This window comes from Aquila chrysaetos, chromosome 20, assembly GCF_900496995.4.
Source record: "Aquila chrysaetos chrysaetos chromosome 20, bAquChr1.4, whole genome shotgun sequence".
Classification (NCBI taxonomy): Eukaryota; Metazoa; Chordata; class Aves; order Accipitriformes; family Accipitridae; genus Aquila; species Aquila chrysaetos.
In genome coordinates, this window is record NC_044023.1 from 3704477 (window position 1) to 3726078 (window position 21602).

General features: G+C 35.7%; 1 protein-coding gene across 25 annotated transcripts in view; it reads right to left on the reverse strand.

Moving 5' to 3' along the window:
* ATP2B2 (ATPase plasma membrane Ca2+ transporting 2) overlaps positions 1-21602 on the reverse strand; it is a 441356-nt gene that overhangs the window by 42125 nt on the left and 377629 nt on the right. For all 25 annotated transcript variants that reach the window (XR_003920764.2, XM_029996153.2, XM_029996154.2 and 22 more), the window contains 6 exons: positions 17746-17987; positions 16922-17156; positions 10121-10300; positions 8953-9040; positions 1701-1807; positions 758-949 (listed from right to left, as the gene is read on the reverse strand). Coding sequence is in view for 24 of the 25 variants with exons in the window: in XM_029996153.2 (XP_029852013.1) it covers positions 758-949; positions 1701-1807; positions 8953-9040; positions 10121-10300; positions 16922-17156; positions 17746-17987 (1044 nt within the window). In the remaining variant the exon portion in view is untranslated. The remainder of the gene's footprint in view (positions 1-757; positions 950-1700; positions 1808-8952; positions 9041-10120; positions 10301-16921; positions 17157-17745; positions 17988-21602) is intronic.

A 21602-nucleotide genomic window follows, 5' to 3' on the forward strand; every position in this document is an offset into this window, starting at 1 on the left:
TACATCCTGTTTTCTTTCTAGGGAAAAGACTACTTAATTTTATTAATCAAAAAGTAGTAATTTGAAGGGAAAAAATGTGGTTTGTTTTCACACATGATTTTTGTGAAAGACCTAGACATGTTGCATGTACACCAGGATTGCAGTGAGGGATTAATGTAGAGGGAGAAAAAGAGATCGAAGTCCAACTGTATGTGTCATTTAATTGGTTTGTCATTTGCATCTGAAATTAAAAGGAATTGCCTGAAAGCAACAAAATAATTTTATCAGTCAAAAAGCTCCCCTGCTGGGATTACTTCTGTGTGCCAGTACTGCTCTCTTGAAAATAATAATACCGTTCCATAATCCATCAAGAAACACATATTTAATAGGGAAATATTCTGAGAGGAAAAAGCAAAGTCACATAACCTCTTCCTTCTCCCAAACCCTGACGTTTTCTGTCCTACCATCACAGGCTCAGTCATGACAATAATATGTAATCAAAACCAGGGAGCTGCATAGAGGCAGCACAAAAATTAGCAGCTCCTAAAAGCAATTTACTTTCAGGAGAAGATGGATTAATACACTTCCTTATGTCAACAGCTATTTAACGTTTAGCAGCTTGATCCTAAATGCACTCTTAATGCTCGGAAGAATTTCAGAAAGCATACTTTCTGTTGTACAAAGCAAGAATCAAATGTAAGCCACCATTACTTGAAAGAAAAGGTAGCTTGATAGGATTTGGCCCCACACTTTAAGCAACGCCTGAAGTTAACCTTACCTGGGTAATACATGCACCAGTGAAAGCCACAATCACAGCCACAATGTTAACAGTGAGCTGGAACTGCAGGAACTTGGAGATACTATCATAGACATTACGTCCCCACATTACAGCCTTCACAATGCTACTGAAATTGTCATCTGTTAGGATGATATCCGAGGCTTCCTTCGCAACATCTGTTCCAGCAATACCCTGGAAAAATTAATTGTGAATAAAATTACCTACTAGAAAGTACAGTGACAGTTAGAATACAAATCTTCATACTCATTCAAAGTCCACAGTTATACAGAGACTTCCCAGCACATAGTAACAGTGGCTGCTGAGTATATTCTGCATTTTATATTTTCTAGGAAGTTATCTAATGTGGCCTATTTTTGAAAGTGAATAAGGGTGCAGAAAAGGGAATTGATAGAGAGCAGTGGCATTCATGTGATGATAGTTTTGAGTGTTTTAAATTAACAGCTTAATGACTACTGATCTGAGTTATTTCTATCATTGATGACATTTTATTAATAAACATGAACAGAATTGCTAACAAAAATTGGTATTACATATCTTAATATATAGTCTAGTATGTTAATGTCTTCAGAGTCAGAGTAGGTTGGGAAGACATCTTTACAATTAGTGATGGATTTTACCAAAGCAAAATAGTACTCTGCTGTTGTGAAGAACACAGAGTTCATTTTTCTGTATTGGCACCAGATTCTGCACATAGCCAATAATTACCTTATACAAAATATTGAAGAAGTATCAAAGCTAGCAATACCAGTGAAGCTAACATAGTAAATTAAAGCATTCTAAAACAACATAACTCATACCCTCCAATATATTGCTTCACTGAGAAGTAATAACTAAGCAATTTTCTCAACATTTAATGAATGAAAAACCTCTTACAGCAAATTTATAATGACACAAACATCAATAAATATGCTCAAGATTATACCATTGCAAAGCCAACATCAGCTTTTTTAAGTGCTGGTCCATCATTGGTTCCATCACCAGTCACAGCTACAACCTGCCTCTGTTCCACCTGTGTGCTGTCAATAATACCTGCAAAAAATGTATATGTGTGTGTATACATACATATATATAAAATAATTAGCAAGATAAAACTTCCCTCTGAAAAATAGCAGGGTCTGTGTAATGTAGACTACATAATACCACACAAGTCTTACAGAGATTAATAGAGGTGATTTTTAAGGAAAATAATGATGAAAGCAGTGTCATCACTAATATACACTACTAGGCATCACTACTAGAATTTACATCAAAAGTTCTGACCCTGCATCATCAAAACATCAACAAAACTTGCATAGACTTCAAAGGGAATGAGATCAGCTCATTATGTTCTTTTGGAAGATTTCTACTATTTAAAATTATGTGTCACAGTAAACCCATTTCAGCCCAGCTCTCTGATTAAACATCAATGGAAAGGATTTGCTGAAGACTTAAGTTCATGCTTAAAGCTGTCCTAAACTGGGACTGAACTGTAATATCTGCTTTACTGCTATGCCTTCTGGCAATCAGTTTAACCTAAAGATAACAAATGCCATTGATGAATTATATTTAGCTGGAGCCAAATTAGCATTTTAACAGACATGTTCAGTTCTGCCAAACAATCATTGAGAAGATATAAAATAATTCTTTAAATTCTGGAGCCAAACATTTTAATAAATAGACATAATAAAATAATTTCTACTTTCATTTTGAGATCTTTTGAGAAAAGAAAGGACTTTTCACTTGGTGAATCAAGTTTCACACAACTAGCCTGCAGGGAAGTATTTTCCACTTATGCAGATGGGGAAAGTAAGGAAAAGAACCAAGAATTTTTCTGAGGTTACAGAAGCTGCCCTGGTTTTTAATAGGATGGGGATCATTCACCACTCATGTTTTCATTTCCATGTCAGAGTCCATTTGAATATGAGTCCAGAATACAGGATTGTGGTGTACGATACAAGAACACCTCTCCATATTAATGACTTAGTGGGAAAAAATGACAAAATTCCTTTCGCTAACACATTTTGCACAAAATCATAACCTCTAAAAACAATTATCAAAACCTACCCAGTGTGAAAAGCTTTCATTCTACTCTGGAAAAAAATAACTCACATATCAGATAACTAACCAGAAATAGGAAATTGCCGATTACTGAGCAATAGCTGCCTCTTGGCAAGGTTCAGGCTTATCAGGCACGCAGAAGATTGCAATGCAGTATGGATGCAGTTAGCGTCCTGTATTTTTCAGTCTTATGAAAATCAGAAAAAAACCTATTCACTTTCCGTTGGCAGTATGAACTCAGATAAATGGCACATTATTCTGATAAGATCTTATAATTAGAGTTTTCAATTTGTTGGGGTGATTTGCCTTTGGTGTTACTAAATAAACAGGACCATCAGCTGCCATTACTGTTAAAAGCATTTATCTTGGTCTTCCCTCATTATCACAACCTTTGATGTTAAATTAATAGTTTAAGCTTCTGAAAAAAGTCATTAAAATCTTTGACACATCATGATATTAACTGCTCCAACCAGGTAGGTAGCATCCTATCACAAGTGGGTTCCAAATGGGAGCACAACCCAAATCAAGTTGAAGAGGCTCTAACAAGTGACCTCCTAATAGGTATAAATAGTGCTCTAATGTCAATGACTATACTACCAACTGCCCTGCATCAGCCAATTGCTGGATGCAGCTAAGTAATTTACAAGGTTTAGTAGTTATTTGGAAGGTTTAGTAGTCATTTTTATCCCTAAAAGCAAACTATGCAGCTGGGATAAGCCCAACACCCTCTAGAGCACAGAATCAGCAGTCACGGAAAAATAGAGATAAAATGGTCTTGGTTACCACCAGCATCTCAGCCACACACCTTCATCGCAGTGACCACTGCTAGTGTCATCAGAAATACATCAATGCACAGCACAACAGTATGTGGATGGACTTCAGTGCTATTCATAGGAAGAGAGAAGATCTTTGCAGAACTTTCATTAGTACGTCAGACAAATTTCTAAAATGGAGCAGCAGCGATTATTTGGGATTCAGAGGATTTATCATAGCTATACTTATGCTCCCTGACTTCTGCATGCTCTTTTTAATCTGTTCCTCCTCCCCCATTCCTCACGTTTCTGAATTTTCTTCTTTGCAGCACTTTCTTCCTTCCTAACCACATTTACTTTTACTTTTTTTTTTTCTTTCTTTTTCTGTTAATAGTTGTGGTAAGGTTTCACCTCGAGAATTTTCTTCAGTATTGAGTAATACATCTGTATAGATTTTACAGTGTAAGGGCACCAAACAGAAAAGGGATGCTTAGAAAGGGTTCCCCCTCTGAAGTCTTGAGCTGTGGAGAACAACTGCTTCGGTGATCAGTGAAAAATGTAAATAAAGGCATGACCTGACAGACTGCCAATTAAGAGAATGCCCATTTCTTTAACATTTACTGGCCTTTCCACTCATTCAAAACAGCTAAAACAAAGCTTCAGTATTAATTAGTCATGCCTAACAGCCAGGAAATTTCTTCAAAATAAACTGCTTTACTCCAGTTGAGTGCTTACATACAGCATTTTAATAAAAACTTAAAAATTTAAAAATTCCTAAAACTCAGCAAAGCTTCCTCCCGAAACAGCCTTAGCTGTTTCATTGGTCTGCTCCTTCATCTTAAGCTGTTTGGCCATGACCTTCCTCTGTCAAAAAGAATTTTATTCAACAGACACAGGAATACACCTAGAGATAACATTACAATGTGTCCCCCACACAGATTCTGCTGATGCTGCAAGAATTTGGGGAGGAGTCGTGTAGCTTGCATAAGGTGTAAGTTTTTCTGAGCAAGCAGCTTGTTTCTGATGAGGGAAAAGATCACATTTAAAAAAACTCTGTATAGCTATCAAGAGGGGCACTATATGCACAAGCTTGCTATAAAAGGTACCAGCACTGCATACACAGCTGAAAGTGAAATACACCTTGTATCTCCCGCCTTCCTCCCATCTAATATTAAGGAAGCATTAAATCAAATCCACTCAGGATAATAATATAAGGAATATTAACCAACAATGTGTCTTCCATTTCTTTTACAAGGAGCTATCTGTACCCATGGCTCAGATCAAAAACATCAAGTATAGCCTCAGGTTCTCCCTTTATTGCAGAACAAATGCCGCTTCATTTAAACAATTCTTAGTTGCATTATCACCCTTAGAGTCACATCAGTAAGAAACCCTTGGTTCTGGGTGAAAAACATTCCTGGTTTAGATATTTCTTTCTGTCTCAACTGATTAACTCAAAATAGGCAGACAGGGAAAACTTAGCTACAGTAGAGCATTTCAAAGATGCACACAAATTCAGGTGTTACCGATGCAGTAAAGCTGATCATCCCATATGCTTACACATATTTATATTTCTTTAACAAGCTAAACATAGACAGATGCAGTAATATATTTTCATAGGCATGTTCTGTTCAGATTAGTTTTTAATACTTCCAAACTTTTTGAAGCTCCCTGTTAATTTAACAAGAATTTAGAAAGTCTGTCTGAAAGAGAAAATTTAAATTCACTTCAGTTACATGCTTGAGTACATGCAGGAATAGAGCTTTAAAGGTTAATGTAAAAGTGTTATATATAACATTAGAGACAGCATTGGTAATTGTTAAGTGAATAGTGCTCCACAAAGTTCATGATATTAGAATGGCAGAAAAGAACATGGCTAAAACGCACGGATTTCTGTACTAAGGGTGCACCACCAGTGTGCTTTACATTATAAGACTGAAACACTGAAGGGGAACCTTGAAGGCACCAGTGCCTCTCACAAAGTTACACTGAACACAGGCTGCAGAGACCTAAATGGTATTTACAGAATCCAAAACTCTAGATTCAAATGCAGTATACCTCCTGCTTCCTTTAAACTATTTTTATGTTCTTGGCTTCAGGGAAGGGTTGGTTAAAGCTGACTTTTTACATTGTGGAACAGGTCAACTTTCTGAATATTTCTTCATATGAATTTGAATAAAAATAAATATTATCAGAATTTCAATGAATAGTTTTCTATATTTGTATTATTCTACCTAGTCTCACGGCATGTCCACATTAATACTGTCCCATGCAATAATATTTGAAATATTTTAGTAATTAAGGGCAATTACTAAAAATATTTTCTTCTTTAAAGTTCCCTTTCTGCTTGTTAATAAATCAGCCTTACATGTGAATAGAATAGTTGTTTTTAATATCACAGAAAAATAATTCCAGCCTAATTTAAACATATTGGAAAGCACAGCTTCTTTAACTGGTAAACCGAATATTTATTTGATCTTCTCTGTACCTTCTAATAAGAAGATATTTCCCATCAGTACTAAACAGTTGCTTCCTGTAGTATTTTAAAAAACAATATGACAATATTGAAGTATTTCAGCAATAGTATTATAAGGACACATCAGTATAAATGATATGCATTTTTACTTGTATTTTGAACTAAGGTAAAAAATATGAAATTATACCAATGGATGTCATAAAATCCATAAGAAATTGTATTTCAGTTGGATGGACATATCTAACATTTTTGTTTCACTGAAACAGTTTGTGATGATAAACCATTTTGACATCTTTTTTTCAATCTACCTCTACTTCAAAGCCATAAAAATTTGAGAGAAACTATCTGCCCAGCCTGAAATGCTGAACTATGCCTTTCTCTAGTCCCTTAGCAGTAGTAAAAACAAAAATGCAAAATAAAAATGATCCTTTTGCTGGGTGGGATTGTGCTCTGTTAAGGAGAAAAAATATTCCCTCCAGCAGCTGTATGTCATTAAAAATTAAATATAAAAAAAGTTTATTTTGTGATGTGTGTTTTTACCCTAGAGCAGATAGAATACATCAAAGAAGAGAAAATCCTCTTGATCCCTCAAGTGTCTGAGAAAAACATAACATTTTAACAAGAGGCCCAAAACTAGTGAACATTTAAATAGTTTCTTGTAACTTTTAATGGCCCTTTGAGTATTACCAACCAAAAAATTCCATCATGATTTTCCACAGACTTGCTCTTGAACCTCGTTAGATACTTAATTGCTCTATCATTTGACCTTGTGACATCTTTAAAACATTAATTGTATTAGTTGCATAAGGCATTCAGAAGCAGTAAATATCTTTCGTATTGTCGAAGTGCATATACTATAAAACATCACTAATTTGCTGCTTATTTTTTTTCAGCTCTGTATTGATTTCATTTTGTCTGGCAAAGGTTTCATTTTTCTCTTAAGGGAAAATCCTGAATGATTCAAATGAGTACTCCCAAGGGACTTATTTAATCCACTTAATGAAACACAAATTGTTGTGTGTTTCTGAAACAAATAAACTATTAGGCTGTACAAGTCATGTCCTCTAAGAGCTATAAGACAGTATTTTATATACACTAGGGAAGTGAGGAGACTTCAGGTAACTTTGTGCTGTTTTACTACTGACCTATGGAGCTAATAATTATATTGTGCAAACCAGCGGTCTCCAAACCTTTTCAATCATGAACACCTATCAGTAAAATCTTTTTGAGCACACACACACACTATGTATATTATTTATAAATTATACATATGTACTACTATATTATGTGCATTATAAAACATACATTAGAAAAGGATGAGATGGAGATGAAATAAACAGTGTTTTTTAAATAGTCTCCTATTAAATAATGGTAAAAAATATTTTCTTCCTGCATCCCAGTGGATTGTCCCTAACACGTGTGCACCCCACTTCGGATACCACTGGTCTAAACAATGACTGGAGAGGGTGAGTAGCAGCACTATGTCTCCAGCTGCCCCATCTCATGCACTGTGCCAGAGCTTACAAGGTATCTTAGTTCTCCTGAATGATCCATGCTTCCAGAGCTTTTCACATACACTGGTCCTAATCCCAAAGGACCCAACTGATCCAATCTTCAAATTCACAACGGAACTTTTGCTCTAAAGTCATTTAGGCATTTCAAAAAAGTACATACCGCTTAAAAGCTTTTGTAATCAGTCGTGTATGGAGTCATATGAATAAAACCTTGCCATTCCAAAAGGATTTCCTACCTAAATGTGAATTATTATTTAAGTACTCAACCAGCTGAAAACATGTAACTGATCATCTGGATCGTATCCTGAACTTTAGCTCCTCCAAGAATTGCTAAGAGTCTCTCTGGACTTTCTAGGGCCTTAGCAAAATAATCCAGTTCTTTCTTCATCAGGAAGCCAGCAAACACAGCCATCTGCCAGTGGGGCTTCTGCTTGCGCCGGCCCCCCATCTTATCATGGCCAGAAATGATGCTACTCCTGATCAGAAATCTTCTGATTTCATCAGCTGTCTTTTAAGTGTGAGCTTCAAAGTCAACAGAACAAGATTTCAGGTCATCAGGAACTGTGAGTTACAGATATGAAAAAAGCTTTATAAAGAAAACTGCAAACAAATCCCTCTGCTATAGAGCATTCCATCTGCAGACAGTACGGTAAGAGAATATAATTTGTATGGTGAGGTTTTTATAGGACAAAAACAGACTCTAAAAATACAGCCAGAAATCTAAAGGAAGCCAATGCAAATCATACAATTAGTGAGCCTATAGGAAAACAGAATGGCTTAAAATACATCTCCATTCATATAATGCTACAGACGGCAGCTCCTAGTTACATGATCTCCAATAACTGCTATTGCAACATGCAAAGTTTATCTTGGAATACTCTTTAAAAATAATTGTGGGAGAACAGATGCACTTGAGTGACTTGATTTACTCTAAGTGAACTTGTTCTTGTTTTCTTCATAAAAAAGGTATAGGTAAAGACTAAAAAATGTACGCCCCCTCTTGTTTATATGAAGAACAACCTATTTCTCAACAATATTTTCTTTCTGACCAGCAAACACGCATTTTCCCTTCCCAGCTAGAGCCTCATTCTAGTCCAATGAAAAGTCACAAGGCAAATATGACGTTGCCTACATCTACTTGCCAGACATCTTATTGGTATTTCTGTTACTCCTGCCAACCAGTTTCCTATTATTTTCCATTTGAAGGCTCAGGTAAAATGCAAACACAAGAGACTGGGTTACTGAGAAAACTTCCTTGCATTATGTATTGATGTGCAAGATAACAACTCGTATATTTGTAACAGTAAAATTTTTACAACACAGACAATGTGCCGAACATAATTGAATAACTTTTGACATTAATAACACACGCGTGTGAAGGTAGTCTGCACGCACCTTTTACCAAAGTGTGTTTGTCCGTGGGAGATGAGCGAGCAAGCACTCGAAGCTTTGGCCAGATTTTGTCAATCCGCTCTTGCTCAATCTGGGGGCCGGGCAGAACACAAAAAAACCCAAAACAGTAAAGCTGTTAATCTGTGATTAGCAAAATGCAAAATATATTTGCAACCCTGTGTCAGATGATTCACTTCACTACTCAGATCTGCAACTTTTCTCCAAAAGCACAGAAAAATTGCAACAGCCATCAATGCTGCAAATGAAGGCAAGGTCAAAAAAGGCAGTTTTCTACTACCAAAGCTCAGCTGTTGGCTAATGTAGGTAAATTTTGCCACAGTATCTAATCAGGCTTTCTTATCATCTTTATGGATAATTCCACTCAGAATCATGACTCTAGATATAGGATAGTGGAGTTTCTTAAAGCTGATCAAACATTTACAAGTAAAAGTGTGTTGTTCTATTGTACATTTGAATCCAAGTTCTTCGTTTTGGCACCAATAATGGCAGAATTTTCTCTGCATACCAATAGGAACAAGGACAAATCCGTTGCATGTACTAACCTTCCCAGGGTTCCATCAATCAAAGCAAGGAGTAAACGACTGTGTCCATTCATTAATGATGGACTCAAAGACACAGCATAGAGTTTACTTTTTTAAAGCTGACTTCAATAGCCTGTGTGTTAGTTCCACCTTTTATGAGGAGTTAAAAATCTTCTGAAGAATAGATTAAGTTATGCAAATCATTAGAGTGAGTGGATATAGCAGTACATTAGATAAAGTGGTATAAAATAATGAGAGGAGCTGGTTCTCAGTACAGATTGCATTTTTATGAGACAGACCTGCAAACTGCTATTGTGTTCCTTCTCCTCTTTGCTAACAAACCTGCTTTTAATGTGCTTGGTTTTGATTTCCTGTAGACTAGTATCATGGTTCTAAAAACTACTGAATTAGGCTAGCACTAAACTGATAGTGGCTCTGCATCATCTATAGACTGCACTTTCACTGGTATTTTGCATTGTAAAAGGCTAGCAGTAAAAAGAAGTAGCAATATCTCCAAGTAGTCTTTACTGATATGAGGTACCATCAGTGCAGGAGAAACAACATTTCAGTGTTATCGCTATTTTTTAATAACATATTCATAATATGTATGGATTTAGTATATGAATTACCTCTCCCTTCTCATTTCGGATCCTTCTGTTAAACTCTTTCCCTTCAAGGCAAAGAAAGTCTTCTCCTGGATGAATGATTCCACATTTTATGGCAATGGCACGTGCTGTGTTGATGTTGTCTCCAGTGACCATGCGGACTGTAATTCCAGCTCGCTGGCACTTTCTTATGGCTTCTGGGACCTACAAAAGCAATATAACAGGAAAAAAATTCCTAGATAAGAGATAAAATGTAAGTCAGGTGTTTACAGTCAGAATATTTTGAGGCTAAGAAATTCATGAAGCAAAAAGAGAAATCATACAGGTTATGGCATATTATAGCTACCTGGCTATTATGGAATTGAGGTTAGACCACAGGCAAGACAAATCTTGTATCGAGAAGCACACAAACCATTTTTTAGATCAGTTGCCTAAAGCTTCCCCTGACTTTATAATAAAAAGGAGTGCTCTGCACCTTTTTTGACTTTTAGCATTAAGGTACAGCATGCTGAACCTAACATACTCAATGTACATGTAAATATAAACTAAGAATACATGTATTTTGCACAGAAAATTATTTAACTTCTGATCCAAACTGTTCTTTCAATAAGATTATCTAAAAAGTTACTGTAATTTAGCACTGTAACACTAATTCACGCGTATCAACAGGTGGAATTCCTAAACATATGAGTTTAAAATGTCATTAATAATTCACATATTTCAAAACTGTAAAAATGAAGTATGATTTTAGTTATGCTCCTTTTTGCATGAGACTAACTTTTCCTGCTGCACAGTATACATACCACTGAGAGAGAATTCAGTGTGTAACAGGGTCCATGAGATTAACATAGAGGTTATATACTGACTTGGCATCATATACAGCTTATTTAGGAAAAAAAAAAAAAAAAGACTTTTTAATTAAAATGTGCAAGTGGTAGGAAACTGATTCCTACTAATTAAATAAAGCTCTTTTAATACAGCTACTTGGGTATATGAAGTCAGTGCCTATAGAAAGGCTACATATCTATTTCTCAATTTCAGATGGGGAAAAATTTCTATTCCCTTAAACTATATCATAATCAATGATAATTTATTAATGAATATTACTCTAACCGATGAATGCAGTCTCATCACACTTTTGCATTATTATGAAAGTATTATTTCTTCATGAAAAAAATAACACTATTATTTGACATGGAAGAATAAGAAGTGAGTTTAACACTTCAAGAACTGCCTAGATAGGTACCTTCAGCACACCACCACTTCTCTAAATTTCATTTTTACCTAGAAGAGACTAAGGGCATTGCAGGATTCCTCATGAAGACAGAAACCCGTCACAGAGCTACAAGAAACTGAACTGCCTTACTGCAGAAGACAGCAAAGAACAGATATAAAGCAATTATAGATTGCACTGGTTCTTATGTGGGGGGCAGCAGAGAGGTACTTTAAGTAGACAACTGACAGTCTGAGAGGAAAAAGATTCCCAGAAGATGAGCATGGCTTAGATAAGCATCTGAATATTAGGCAGCGATCCTAAGTAAACCTCCAGGCAATTTGAAGGTTACCTCACAAGTTAAAATAGCTCCAAAGACCTGTCCCTGGATGCTTGCTCTGCAATGTTACCAAACACTCTCAATCTATGTAATGCATACATAAACCATATCTGAATAAATTCCCCAAATACATATACTTGACCACTGACTGCCAATTGCTGCTACATTATCAGCTGAGCTTCTTCAGATGACATACTTATGTAAAGTAACAGGATTGCCTGACTGTGATGAATTATGTCAGCAATCATGTATATAGAGCTGTTGATTTCCTACAGAAACTAGCAAGTAAAGGATATGATATGAAAAGAATTTTAATTTTCAAATAATTCTAAAAAAAAAAAATTAAAAAAAACCAAACCAAACCAAACAACTATTTAAGAAAGGGTAGCAAAATGGGTATTTCTGGCTACAATAGCAAGGCCTCTCTATATTCTACTGCCAGTTCAGTGCAGCTTGCTGATCATAACCTCTATCATAGATATAAGTGTATTGTAGAACTCAATGCCAATTAGAGCGGATTAATCTCATCCATTAGTACCAAAAGTATTAAGAAAAGCAGCCACCATCTACAACATTACACTATTTTGTGCGTTTCTAGATATTTTAATTTCCTCTACAGCCACAAGTATGTGACACTGCTGAGGGCAGGACATTGCCTTTTACAGGACAACCACTGCTCTGATCCAGTGTGGCAAATGCTGGGATTCTAATGATTTCATGGGGCCAGAAAGGCTATACATCTTGGACTGCACATCAGGCTGAAATTATACACCCTTAAACCATATTGTAGATAATGATTATTCTAATCAGTGAATATAATTTCACACCGTGTTTCTGCATCTTTGTTAAAGGCAGTCGTGAAGCTTCTATTTTCCAAAATGCCACACTAAACTAACACCTAATTGAGGATCACACTAGTACTTCTCCCATGACTACGAAGAAAATCACTCCACCCTCAGACTCCATCTACTGAATGTGCTGTTTGCAGAATGACTCTCTGCCAATGCAGATTACAGAACCAAGAGAAAAATTAAGGGACAGAGGTTTATCTTCCCATTTCCTCATCTCTACTAACTGAGAATATTCTTCCCAGAAGTTGTATCCTGGAAACATTATTTGGACCTGAAGCCTTTTAACGTTATGAAATAGACTTCTACGGGGGACATACAATCAGATTAAATCTATTACTTAAGCAAATGACTCCTGATTTACCCAGTTTCCACATTAATAATCCTGACTATGTCCCATTTGCCAATTTGGAATGCCCTTAGTATCCACTTTAACTGTGGTGACCCTCATGCATAGGATATGAAAGATTTAGGTGACTATCTGTAAAACCAGCACAGTGTATGAACCATGAAGGAGAAATATAAATTACAGCGCAAACAGAAAAAATGGTCTATTCACATAAAGTGCCAGTCCTATTAAATAAGGTCATGGGAGGACAACCTAGTTTCAAATACATCTCAAACTCACATATAACTAGAGAAATAATTCTATTTTCCTCTTCTCTCATTTTTTGGACAGCTGGTGGGTGGTATCTGATTTAATACTGTGTACAGTAATTACAGTTAAAATATTGTTCATATTTTTTTATTGCTGTAAGGAAAAAAGAGTGTTGGCAGACTGAGTGGGCAGTGGAAGCAGATATTTTCCATCAGTTTTGCAGAGCTTAAGTACATATTTTATAATTTTCTGGTTTATTTTCTCTCTGCAGAGAAAACCTTCTACTGCATGCATAAATTATCCAATGCAGGAATATCTATCAGAATCAGGTGACAAATAAATAGGTGACATTTGGAAGTGATTTATCTTCATCTCCCAGATATAACAGATTGTAGGCGTACACGGCAAATCAGTATAAGCCAGTACAGACTCATTAAAATCAACCCAGAAAGACTGTCAGAATCGACAGAGAAATCTCTATAGGAACAACACATCATTCTATTTGTTCTCTTCCTGTTTATTTATCAAAGAAAAAAAACCACACACACACACAGAAGATAAATATCAAGCAGGTAGTTCAGTACTTGATAAAAACAGCCACTGATAATGACTAAGCTGGTGTCAGAATTAGCCTAGGAATTACGCAAAAGTCATGGGTGTCCAGTGGTTACGCTCCAGATAAAGCTGGTCAGTTGCTGGATATCATTGTTGAATAATTCATCCAAATAGCTTCTTTTAACGTACAGAAGGAAATGCAAGTGCAAGAAAGCCCCCAGCAATACCATCAGAAAAGATGCAGCACTCTAATTTCTGAAACCATGCTAGCGTGACACCACTGACACTGCAGGTGTTCACTTACTTAAACACTCCAAGGATGCATATGAGCACTGTGCCACAGGAGCTCTGTGGAAACAAGGAGGCTACCATTTTGCATGTGTTAACTCGAACAATTATCTTAGGGGAAAGGAAAAACTGAACCTTCCCCAGGAAAAATGGGAATGTAATTTAAGGGAAACTAAGGGCTGCCAGGATGGTGACATTGGATTGTTTCATGGGAATGACCTACTCCATCATTTCTGTCAGAATAAATTCTGATATCCATGAATACTGAGAATATTAATGAAACAGCAGTTGTAGCAAGATTTCTAATTTTTTTATGCTCTTTCTTCCCTACAGAAAGCACTTTGAAAATTCATAAACTCCAGTGGTGACTCTATATAATAAGTGGGCTTAATTCTGGCAAAATAGTAAGGTCCCTTATAACAGCTCAACATCTTACTATTTGCATCTACCATGGTGATTTCACCATTGTAACATATGTATATTACGATATTCCAACTAAGTCAGATATTTCATACCTAGACAGTTTTTCTGAAATTTATGTTTTTCTTCTGGCTTGGGGTTTTTTGGTTCTCTCTCTTTTTTTTTTTTTTTTTTTTTTTCCCCTAAGGCACTGCTACTGCTTTTTACCAATGTGTGGAGTAGTAATAATTTAAACATTGTTTTAAATGTTCTCACGATGTTATTACCACTCTAAAACAGCCAAAAGGGACAAGGAGGGGAAAAAAAAAAAAAAAAACCAAAACCAAAGTCCCAAAGAGAACTGGAGATTTGTCCAACATTTGGTAAAATTCTGAAATGATAGACATTTTATTGTGTGTCTTGCAATGAAGTAAGAAGTGTTACTGCATATTCTGGTGTTAAACCACAAGAAATTCATTATTCAAATAATTATCTAGAAATAAAATGTTTTCCTGCCTTCATCATCTTTGATCCTTTACATAGAAGTCAGACTTGACCTCTTTACTTTTAGCAACACTATTCATTTTTACCTCAAGCTCCTAAGAAATTATTCCCTATGAGATGGGAGCAGTTTTCTTATAAAACACGCCCACAATAATCACATGAAAGGATAGTTTGCAGCTGTTTTCAATAATAACTGCAAATCCCACTGCTACCTATCGCCTCAGTGTGTCATACCACACATAACCTGACTTAAAGCTATCTTCTAACAACATGGATCATGAATCAATTCTGGAGGGAAAGAGGACTGATTCACAGTTCCAGTAGTCACTGCCAGTTAAAAACTTTCTGAGTTTATATATATGTGAGCTAGAGCATTAAGGGATCACTGCAGACAGAACATTTTAAGAATGTTTTGAAATATTTTTAAAGACTTGCAATGTCAGGTGCAGGGACAGATGGATTAGCAAGAGACCATCCGATGACAGATAAAGTGAATGCTGTTTATCTAATGATTGTGGAGATAAGGAGTTTATCATACAGTTTTCATTTAAGCAAGATTTACTTTATATTATAACCTTCTTGATACTGAAAAAAACCCCAAGAAAGTCCATTGTCACACAAAGCATAGTTATGCAGTTTGCACCTGTAGTTGTAATTATATCATGCTAGTTTCCAAAGTTACAGAAGTCAGAAGTATGTAAAAGCCTACTTTATAAAGGACTTGGGGAAATAAATCAGATTTATTTATACTTTTGATGTTTTAGTAAAAAAAATAATTTCCTAACCTGTCTAGCATTGCCACCAGTTCTCAGTGGATCAAATACAAGTATTTAGACATGATTAAACAAAAGACCCAGTGAGAATGCAAAATAAGACCAAAGACTAAAAAAGAAAAAGATTGGTACCAAACTACTTTTTGCACCATCAGAACCCACTCTTTTTGTATAAGAGGAATTGGAGATATCTTTCAATGACCTTAATCCAAAGCAAACCACAGCCATTAATCATCTACTGAAATAACAGCAGAATCAAAGAGGGCATTTCTTGGAGCAAAACAGGAGAGCACGAATCGCTCCCCCCATTGGCAGGAGGTGCTGGGGCAGGTGCTCTCACATCGCACCACGCGGCTGCAGCTGTGCCTACCCAGCAGCCACGGCCACGCACTCAAGGCTGAGTCAGCAAGAAAAGCACCAAAGGTATCCAAAATGCCTGCATTTTATGCTCAGCACTTCCAACTTTGGGACTTGCCTTCTGTCACTGTTTCTAAACTGTAAAATGGAATTAATTCTCCACTGCCAAGATTAATTATCGAGCACCATATACATAGGTCAGAAACAAAGTTTCTGCCTCTTAATCCACCCTTTGTATTACTGTAGTAATACAATTTACAGGTGTAGTAGCAGGCACCTGCTTCCAGTGGGCGAACCCAGTACTGATTTTCTCAGTTTAGTTGAGTTGAAATTTTAGTCATATTTTTACAAGCCATTTACATATAGTATCCATGAAATCTGCAGTCTTTCCATAGCAAAGTTTTCCTTGTCCAAATACAAGGTTAAAAACAGTTTTCCCGAGTAGCCACCAGTTACAATCTTAAGACAATTAGTAAAGTGGCAACTGTTACAGTAAAACACGAAACTCCAAGACTGTATGCAATTTCTGTGGAAAGTGAGCACATTGCAGTTATAATCATGGCAATTACAATCACTGCACGTCTTTTACCTACTTTCAGAGTTGCATATCACCATATTACCTAAAGAAAAATTCTTTAATATCTGCAAGCATAATAAAACTGCTGATCAGTCCTCCTGTATACTACTCCTTGAGAGAAGGTTAAGTCATCTCAATTCTGTAGTTCAAAAAGCCCTATTTTGCTTTATTTAAATATCGGTTGATTAATAGTTGATCTTTATCAAGTTAATTATTTGACTTTTTATCAAGTAAAGTCTATTTCTAAAGCTCACGTCCATTTTCTTTGACAGAGCTAATTAAGAGAAAAAAAGATAAAAACTGCAAGAAATCAGTAGTTCAATTTATGTTCAGTTCTCTGAGAAATGCCTTATAACGTAAGAATTTGATATACCTCTGGCCTTACTGGGTCTTCAATGCCAACAACACAAATGCAAGTCAGGTCAGATAATATGTCATTTTCATTGTCCCAGTCAGGCTCTGGGCTGCTGTTAAAGTCTCGGAAAGCAACACAGATAGTTCTCAGTCCATCACAGGCCATAGGTTCAATTACTTTCTTCACCATTTCGTCTCGGTCACGTGGTCTGAAGATACGAGGTTCACCAGCTGCATTAAGGATCCTGGAACACCTTTTTTATTTAAGAAAATGAAAAAGAAAAAAAAAGATCTGATTGTGCATTTGCATGACTGCTGAAAAGTATTTCCCTGTATCAGCTCATTTCATTCAACACTTTGCTTTTTTGATGGCACATTTTAAATTTCTACTGTAAATTTCTAGATTAAACAAGAAGATTTACTACTGAAATATCAGAGAATTTGTTTGTAACTTATTACAGAGACACCAAGAGCCCTTCCTCCATTATTTCCTCAGTACTCATGTAGTTAATGAGCTGACAACTTACAATGTAATTGAAAAATCCTTATTTTCCAAATGGGTTGAATGTAAAGAATCCATTCGTAAACTACCAAATGCAGACGCAATTCTTTGGCTAGGTAGTGATAAGAAAAATAAGCCAAAGAGTTTTGCAAGAGTGAGCACTTAAAAAAAAAATTAGAAAAGAACAATAACAGCTTATACTACTAAAGTGTGTCTACTGTATACTAAGTATTTCTACTATAAGTAGCAAATTCCAAACACCAAAATTCCCACGTACGTCTTATTAGTGTCAGAATGTTTTGCATTTTGGAAAAACACAGCAACTAATCCATTGAACTTACTTCTTCAGAACAATTTCAGAAGCTCCTTTGCTGTACATTCGGAAACTACCATCTGGCATTTTAATGACAGTACTCATTGACTTTCTGACAGAGTTGAACGTGTAAACTTTATAGAGTTTCTCCTCGGGAATGAGGTTCCGAACAGGCTCATAATCCTGCTTCAAATCCAGGACAAATCCCAAGAGGCCACACTCCGTCTTATTGCCTACCTGGCGAGGCAGGCCACCCTCTTTTTCTGGTGGCTGAGTAGGAAAAAAAAATTAGATATTAATTTCTTTAATGATAAGCAGTACACAATGCCTTCTGAACAATTAATACCAGCATACAGTTTAAGATCTGAAACTCTAACTGTGCAATCATATGTCTTCTGATTTTTAAAAGCTAGCAAAAAATCCATAGGGCTTTAACAGACTTGAAGCAGCAATTCTCACAATGAGGAAAATTTCTCTAGACAAATATCTACATTTGGACTCTTGCATTTCTTTTTTAAATTAGCCATTGGCAGTTGAATAGCTTGTGATGGTTAGGCAATACATCATTAAAAATGAAGTAACTTTCTTTAGGCTCAAAAATAATTCCAATTTGTCACAAACAGAACATTTCCTTTTCTCACTTGCTTAGAATTATATTGTTTTGCAGACTTGCATGGTTATAATGGTGACTTAAAGAAAGATCTGTCCTTTTTTTTCTACCAGGCATTTTTTAAGTGAAAATAAATCTGCATCTAATCATAACAGCAAATCTCAGTGAAAATGGTATTTCCAACAATCTATAAAATAATAATAGTTCTACATCTAAAAGTACCTGTTTCTAGAATTACCATACTTTAGTCTGCTGCTTCAGACAATAAATGCTTTATATGTTAGAAAAAATGGAGTAGGCTAAACATTTTGCAACTCCTGACAATTCTCAGTCCTTCTAGCGCCAAGGAAGGCTTTACCTTCCCATTCAAAATATGAACAAACATACATTTCATTTACAAACTTTCCTGGAGGTGTAATACACCCCAAGCAAAAAGTTCCTGTGTTGTCAAGACTCCAGACTGACTTCAAGTGACCAATGTGTGAACTACAGACTGTTGATAACTTAAATTTTCTTGTACTAAATAGAATTAGAAAAGTGTTGCTTAAGCTAGGGCTGAAATATACTTATGGGAACAGAAAGAATTCCTTTCACAACTTTAATTTGCATTGAAAACAGATTTTGATTTGACTCAAGACAAGACTGTAAGTCATCATTTTCAATGTGACTTAAACTTTTGCCTGACATTTTGCAGAATTAGGACTGCAGGACTATGTTCAGAATCCATGTTTAATTTCACTATAGACTTTAAAATCCAGTCTACTTTGGAAGTGGGATTCCTGAGTAGATGGAATCCCCTACATTGCCCCTCAGTGGGATGAGAAGTAATGTAGGGAATGATTAAAGTTGCAAATCAGTAATCCTACTTAGATTTGAATTCTTGCAACAAGTACGGCCACAAAAAGGGAAAAGGGGACCTTTAAGTAAACATTAGTAAATAAGTAAGTATTCCAGATAACCACCAAAATTGCAGCTGGTTTAAAAAATGAAGGTCAGATAGATAATAATAGACTGGTCTAGAACTGAAGTAAGCAAACAAACATGGATTTTTCCATAAGAATCATCTTTCTATCACCAGGAAAATATATACCTGGTGACAGATAGATTAATGTAATTTCTTTTTCAGAGAGATGCTTCTATGGTGAGCAATACATAATAATCTAAAAATCTCTGTCTCAAAGAGATTTATCCTTCCAAAAAGAATTGTAACACCTTTCTTCTATATGAACCATCATTTTTACCGAGTTATATGGGTCACATTTGTGTTGCTATGACATTTTAACACTACTCTAAGGTCAATGTAAAACACTGACACTCAGCAAAAATGCTAACATGCTATATTAATTTTATTGTATGCTATAACAACTTGCCCTGCTGTAATCCCATCATACTGTGATGTAACTTCCTTCTGGATTCTCAAATTCACTTCAGAATCCCTAATTTAAAACCCAAGTACTTGTACTTATGTGTATCTGAAAGGATTGTTACATTCAGTGGATGTGAAAATCATAAGTTAGGAGTCAAAAAATACCCTTTAAAATACAGGGGTTTTTAAATAAATAAGGTTCATTTTCATGACATTGCAGGCACACAGTTCCTGAAACATGCTAAGAACTTCAGGTTTCTCAAAGCAACAGAGTAATCAACTTCACTGCCTGGGTGGTGATGCTAGGAAAGACTGATTTGTCTGTGCATATCATAGCAAACTCTTTCCATTTTAGACCTAAATCCTCACTTATGCTTTGTTTCTCTCTGCCACTGAAGTCAGCGAATCTTGACATTGACTTAAATGTGAATGTGATCAAGCCATTAGCAAACACACACTGGAAACCAATGAGAAAGACATAAATTTCCTTCCATCAAAGACATACAATCCCAGACAATAGTTAATTTATACATGATTTCATCACACTGTGATGTGAATGGATATTGAGAAAATAAAAATCTGCCCTCAGTTCACAATATATAAAACTAAACATTAGAGTCCTTCTAAAATTGTTTTTATTTCAACAAAAAGTAGATCACACTCTCCTCTTCTTACTGTGGTCTAAAAATAGATTTCTTTTAGTGAACATCTTTTGAATGCAAATACGTAAGCAAGGGGAAAAAATACCAGTGAAAAGAAAATGAACAGACATTTCAGAAAGGTTTCAAAATCTAACAAGTGGCCACCTCCCTCTAGAGCAGCTGCTATCTCCATATTCTTTGTACATTACATTATAATAAAGCATATGGTGGTGAGAGCTGGCAAGTAGCACTTCCTTTCCTGTACTGTTTCAGCTCAAAATCTATATGCCAAAACCAGTCTCCTTGCAGATTGTTCTTGACAATCCTTTGCAGAAGCTGCTGGCTTATAAAACTTCCTACTGTGCTGTATCTATATTTATTTCTTGCTGAAATCTGCAGTTTATGGCACCTGGAAAACAATTAAAAGGACAGCCCAAAGGGGTTACTTTTGAATAATTAACTAGGAACAACTTCATTGACTCCTCGGAGAATGAAAACTCTTTGACAACATATGAGAGAAAGCCTTTGAACTGTGATTTGCAAATAGGAACTCAGTGTTTTTGAATGCACTGTTTCTCAAGAGCTCAGTGAAAGACCTTTTGCTAGTCAGGAGACAGCTACATACTATACAATCTTCTACTAGGAAGAGACTGATCCAATATCTTCCTCCAATAACAACTTCCACTGATCCTGGTAAAATGTTTTCAAATGTCCAAGTCTTTGTATTATTTATGTAATAATAATATTTGAATTGTAAGTAAATACTTGCATGTAAACCAAACTGCAGACAGATGTTAAAAAAATAGTTGTTACAACTATCAAATCAGAATAGGTTTCTAGGTCAAAGTACAGCTGTATTATTAAGGCTTAAAAATACCACCCCAAAAGCTAGTATTGACCTAATACTGAATTTGGATTACAAAAGGAATTTTCAGAATTATTTCACTGGAAAAGAATTGACTAATAAGACAGGTTAAGAAGGAAGAAATATAAAACTGTGGGTATAACTTAAAGATGTGCTTCAACTTTTAAAATTAGATTAGGAAATTATAATGCTTCCATTTTTACCATAACACTTACTAAACTTCATTCTTCTCATTGCCCCTTTTGATGTGAAAAGAGAGGACCTGGCAAGAAGATCCAAGTAGTCTTTCCAAATTAAAATGTTAGGATTTCATATATTACCTGAAGCCTTCATTTGTTTTATGTTATTCTCCTGTGTTCTACCCATTGGACTACTCCTTTAGAATAATGATGATTGTAAACAC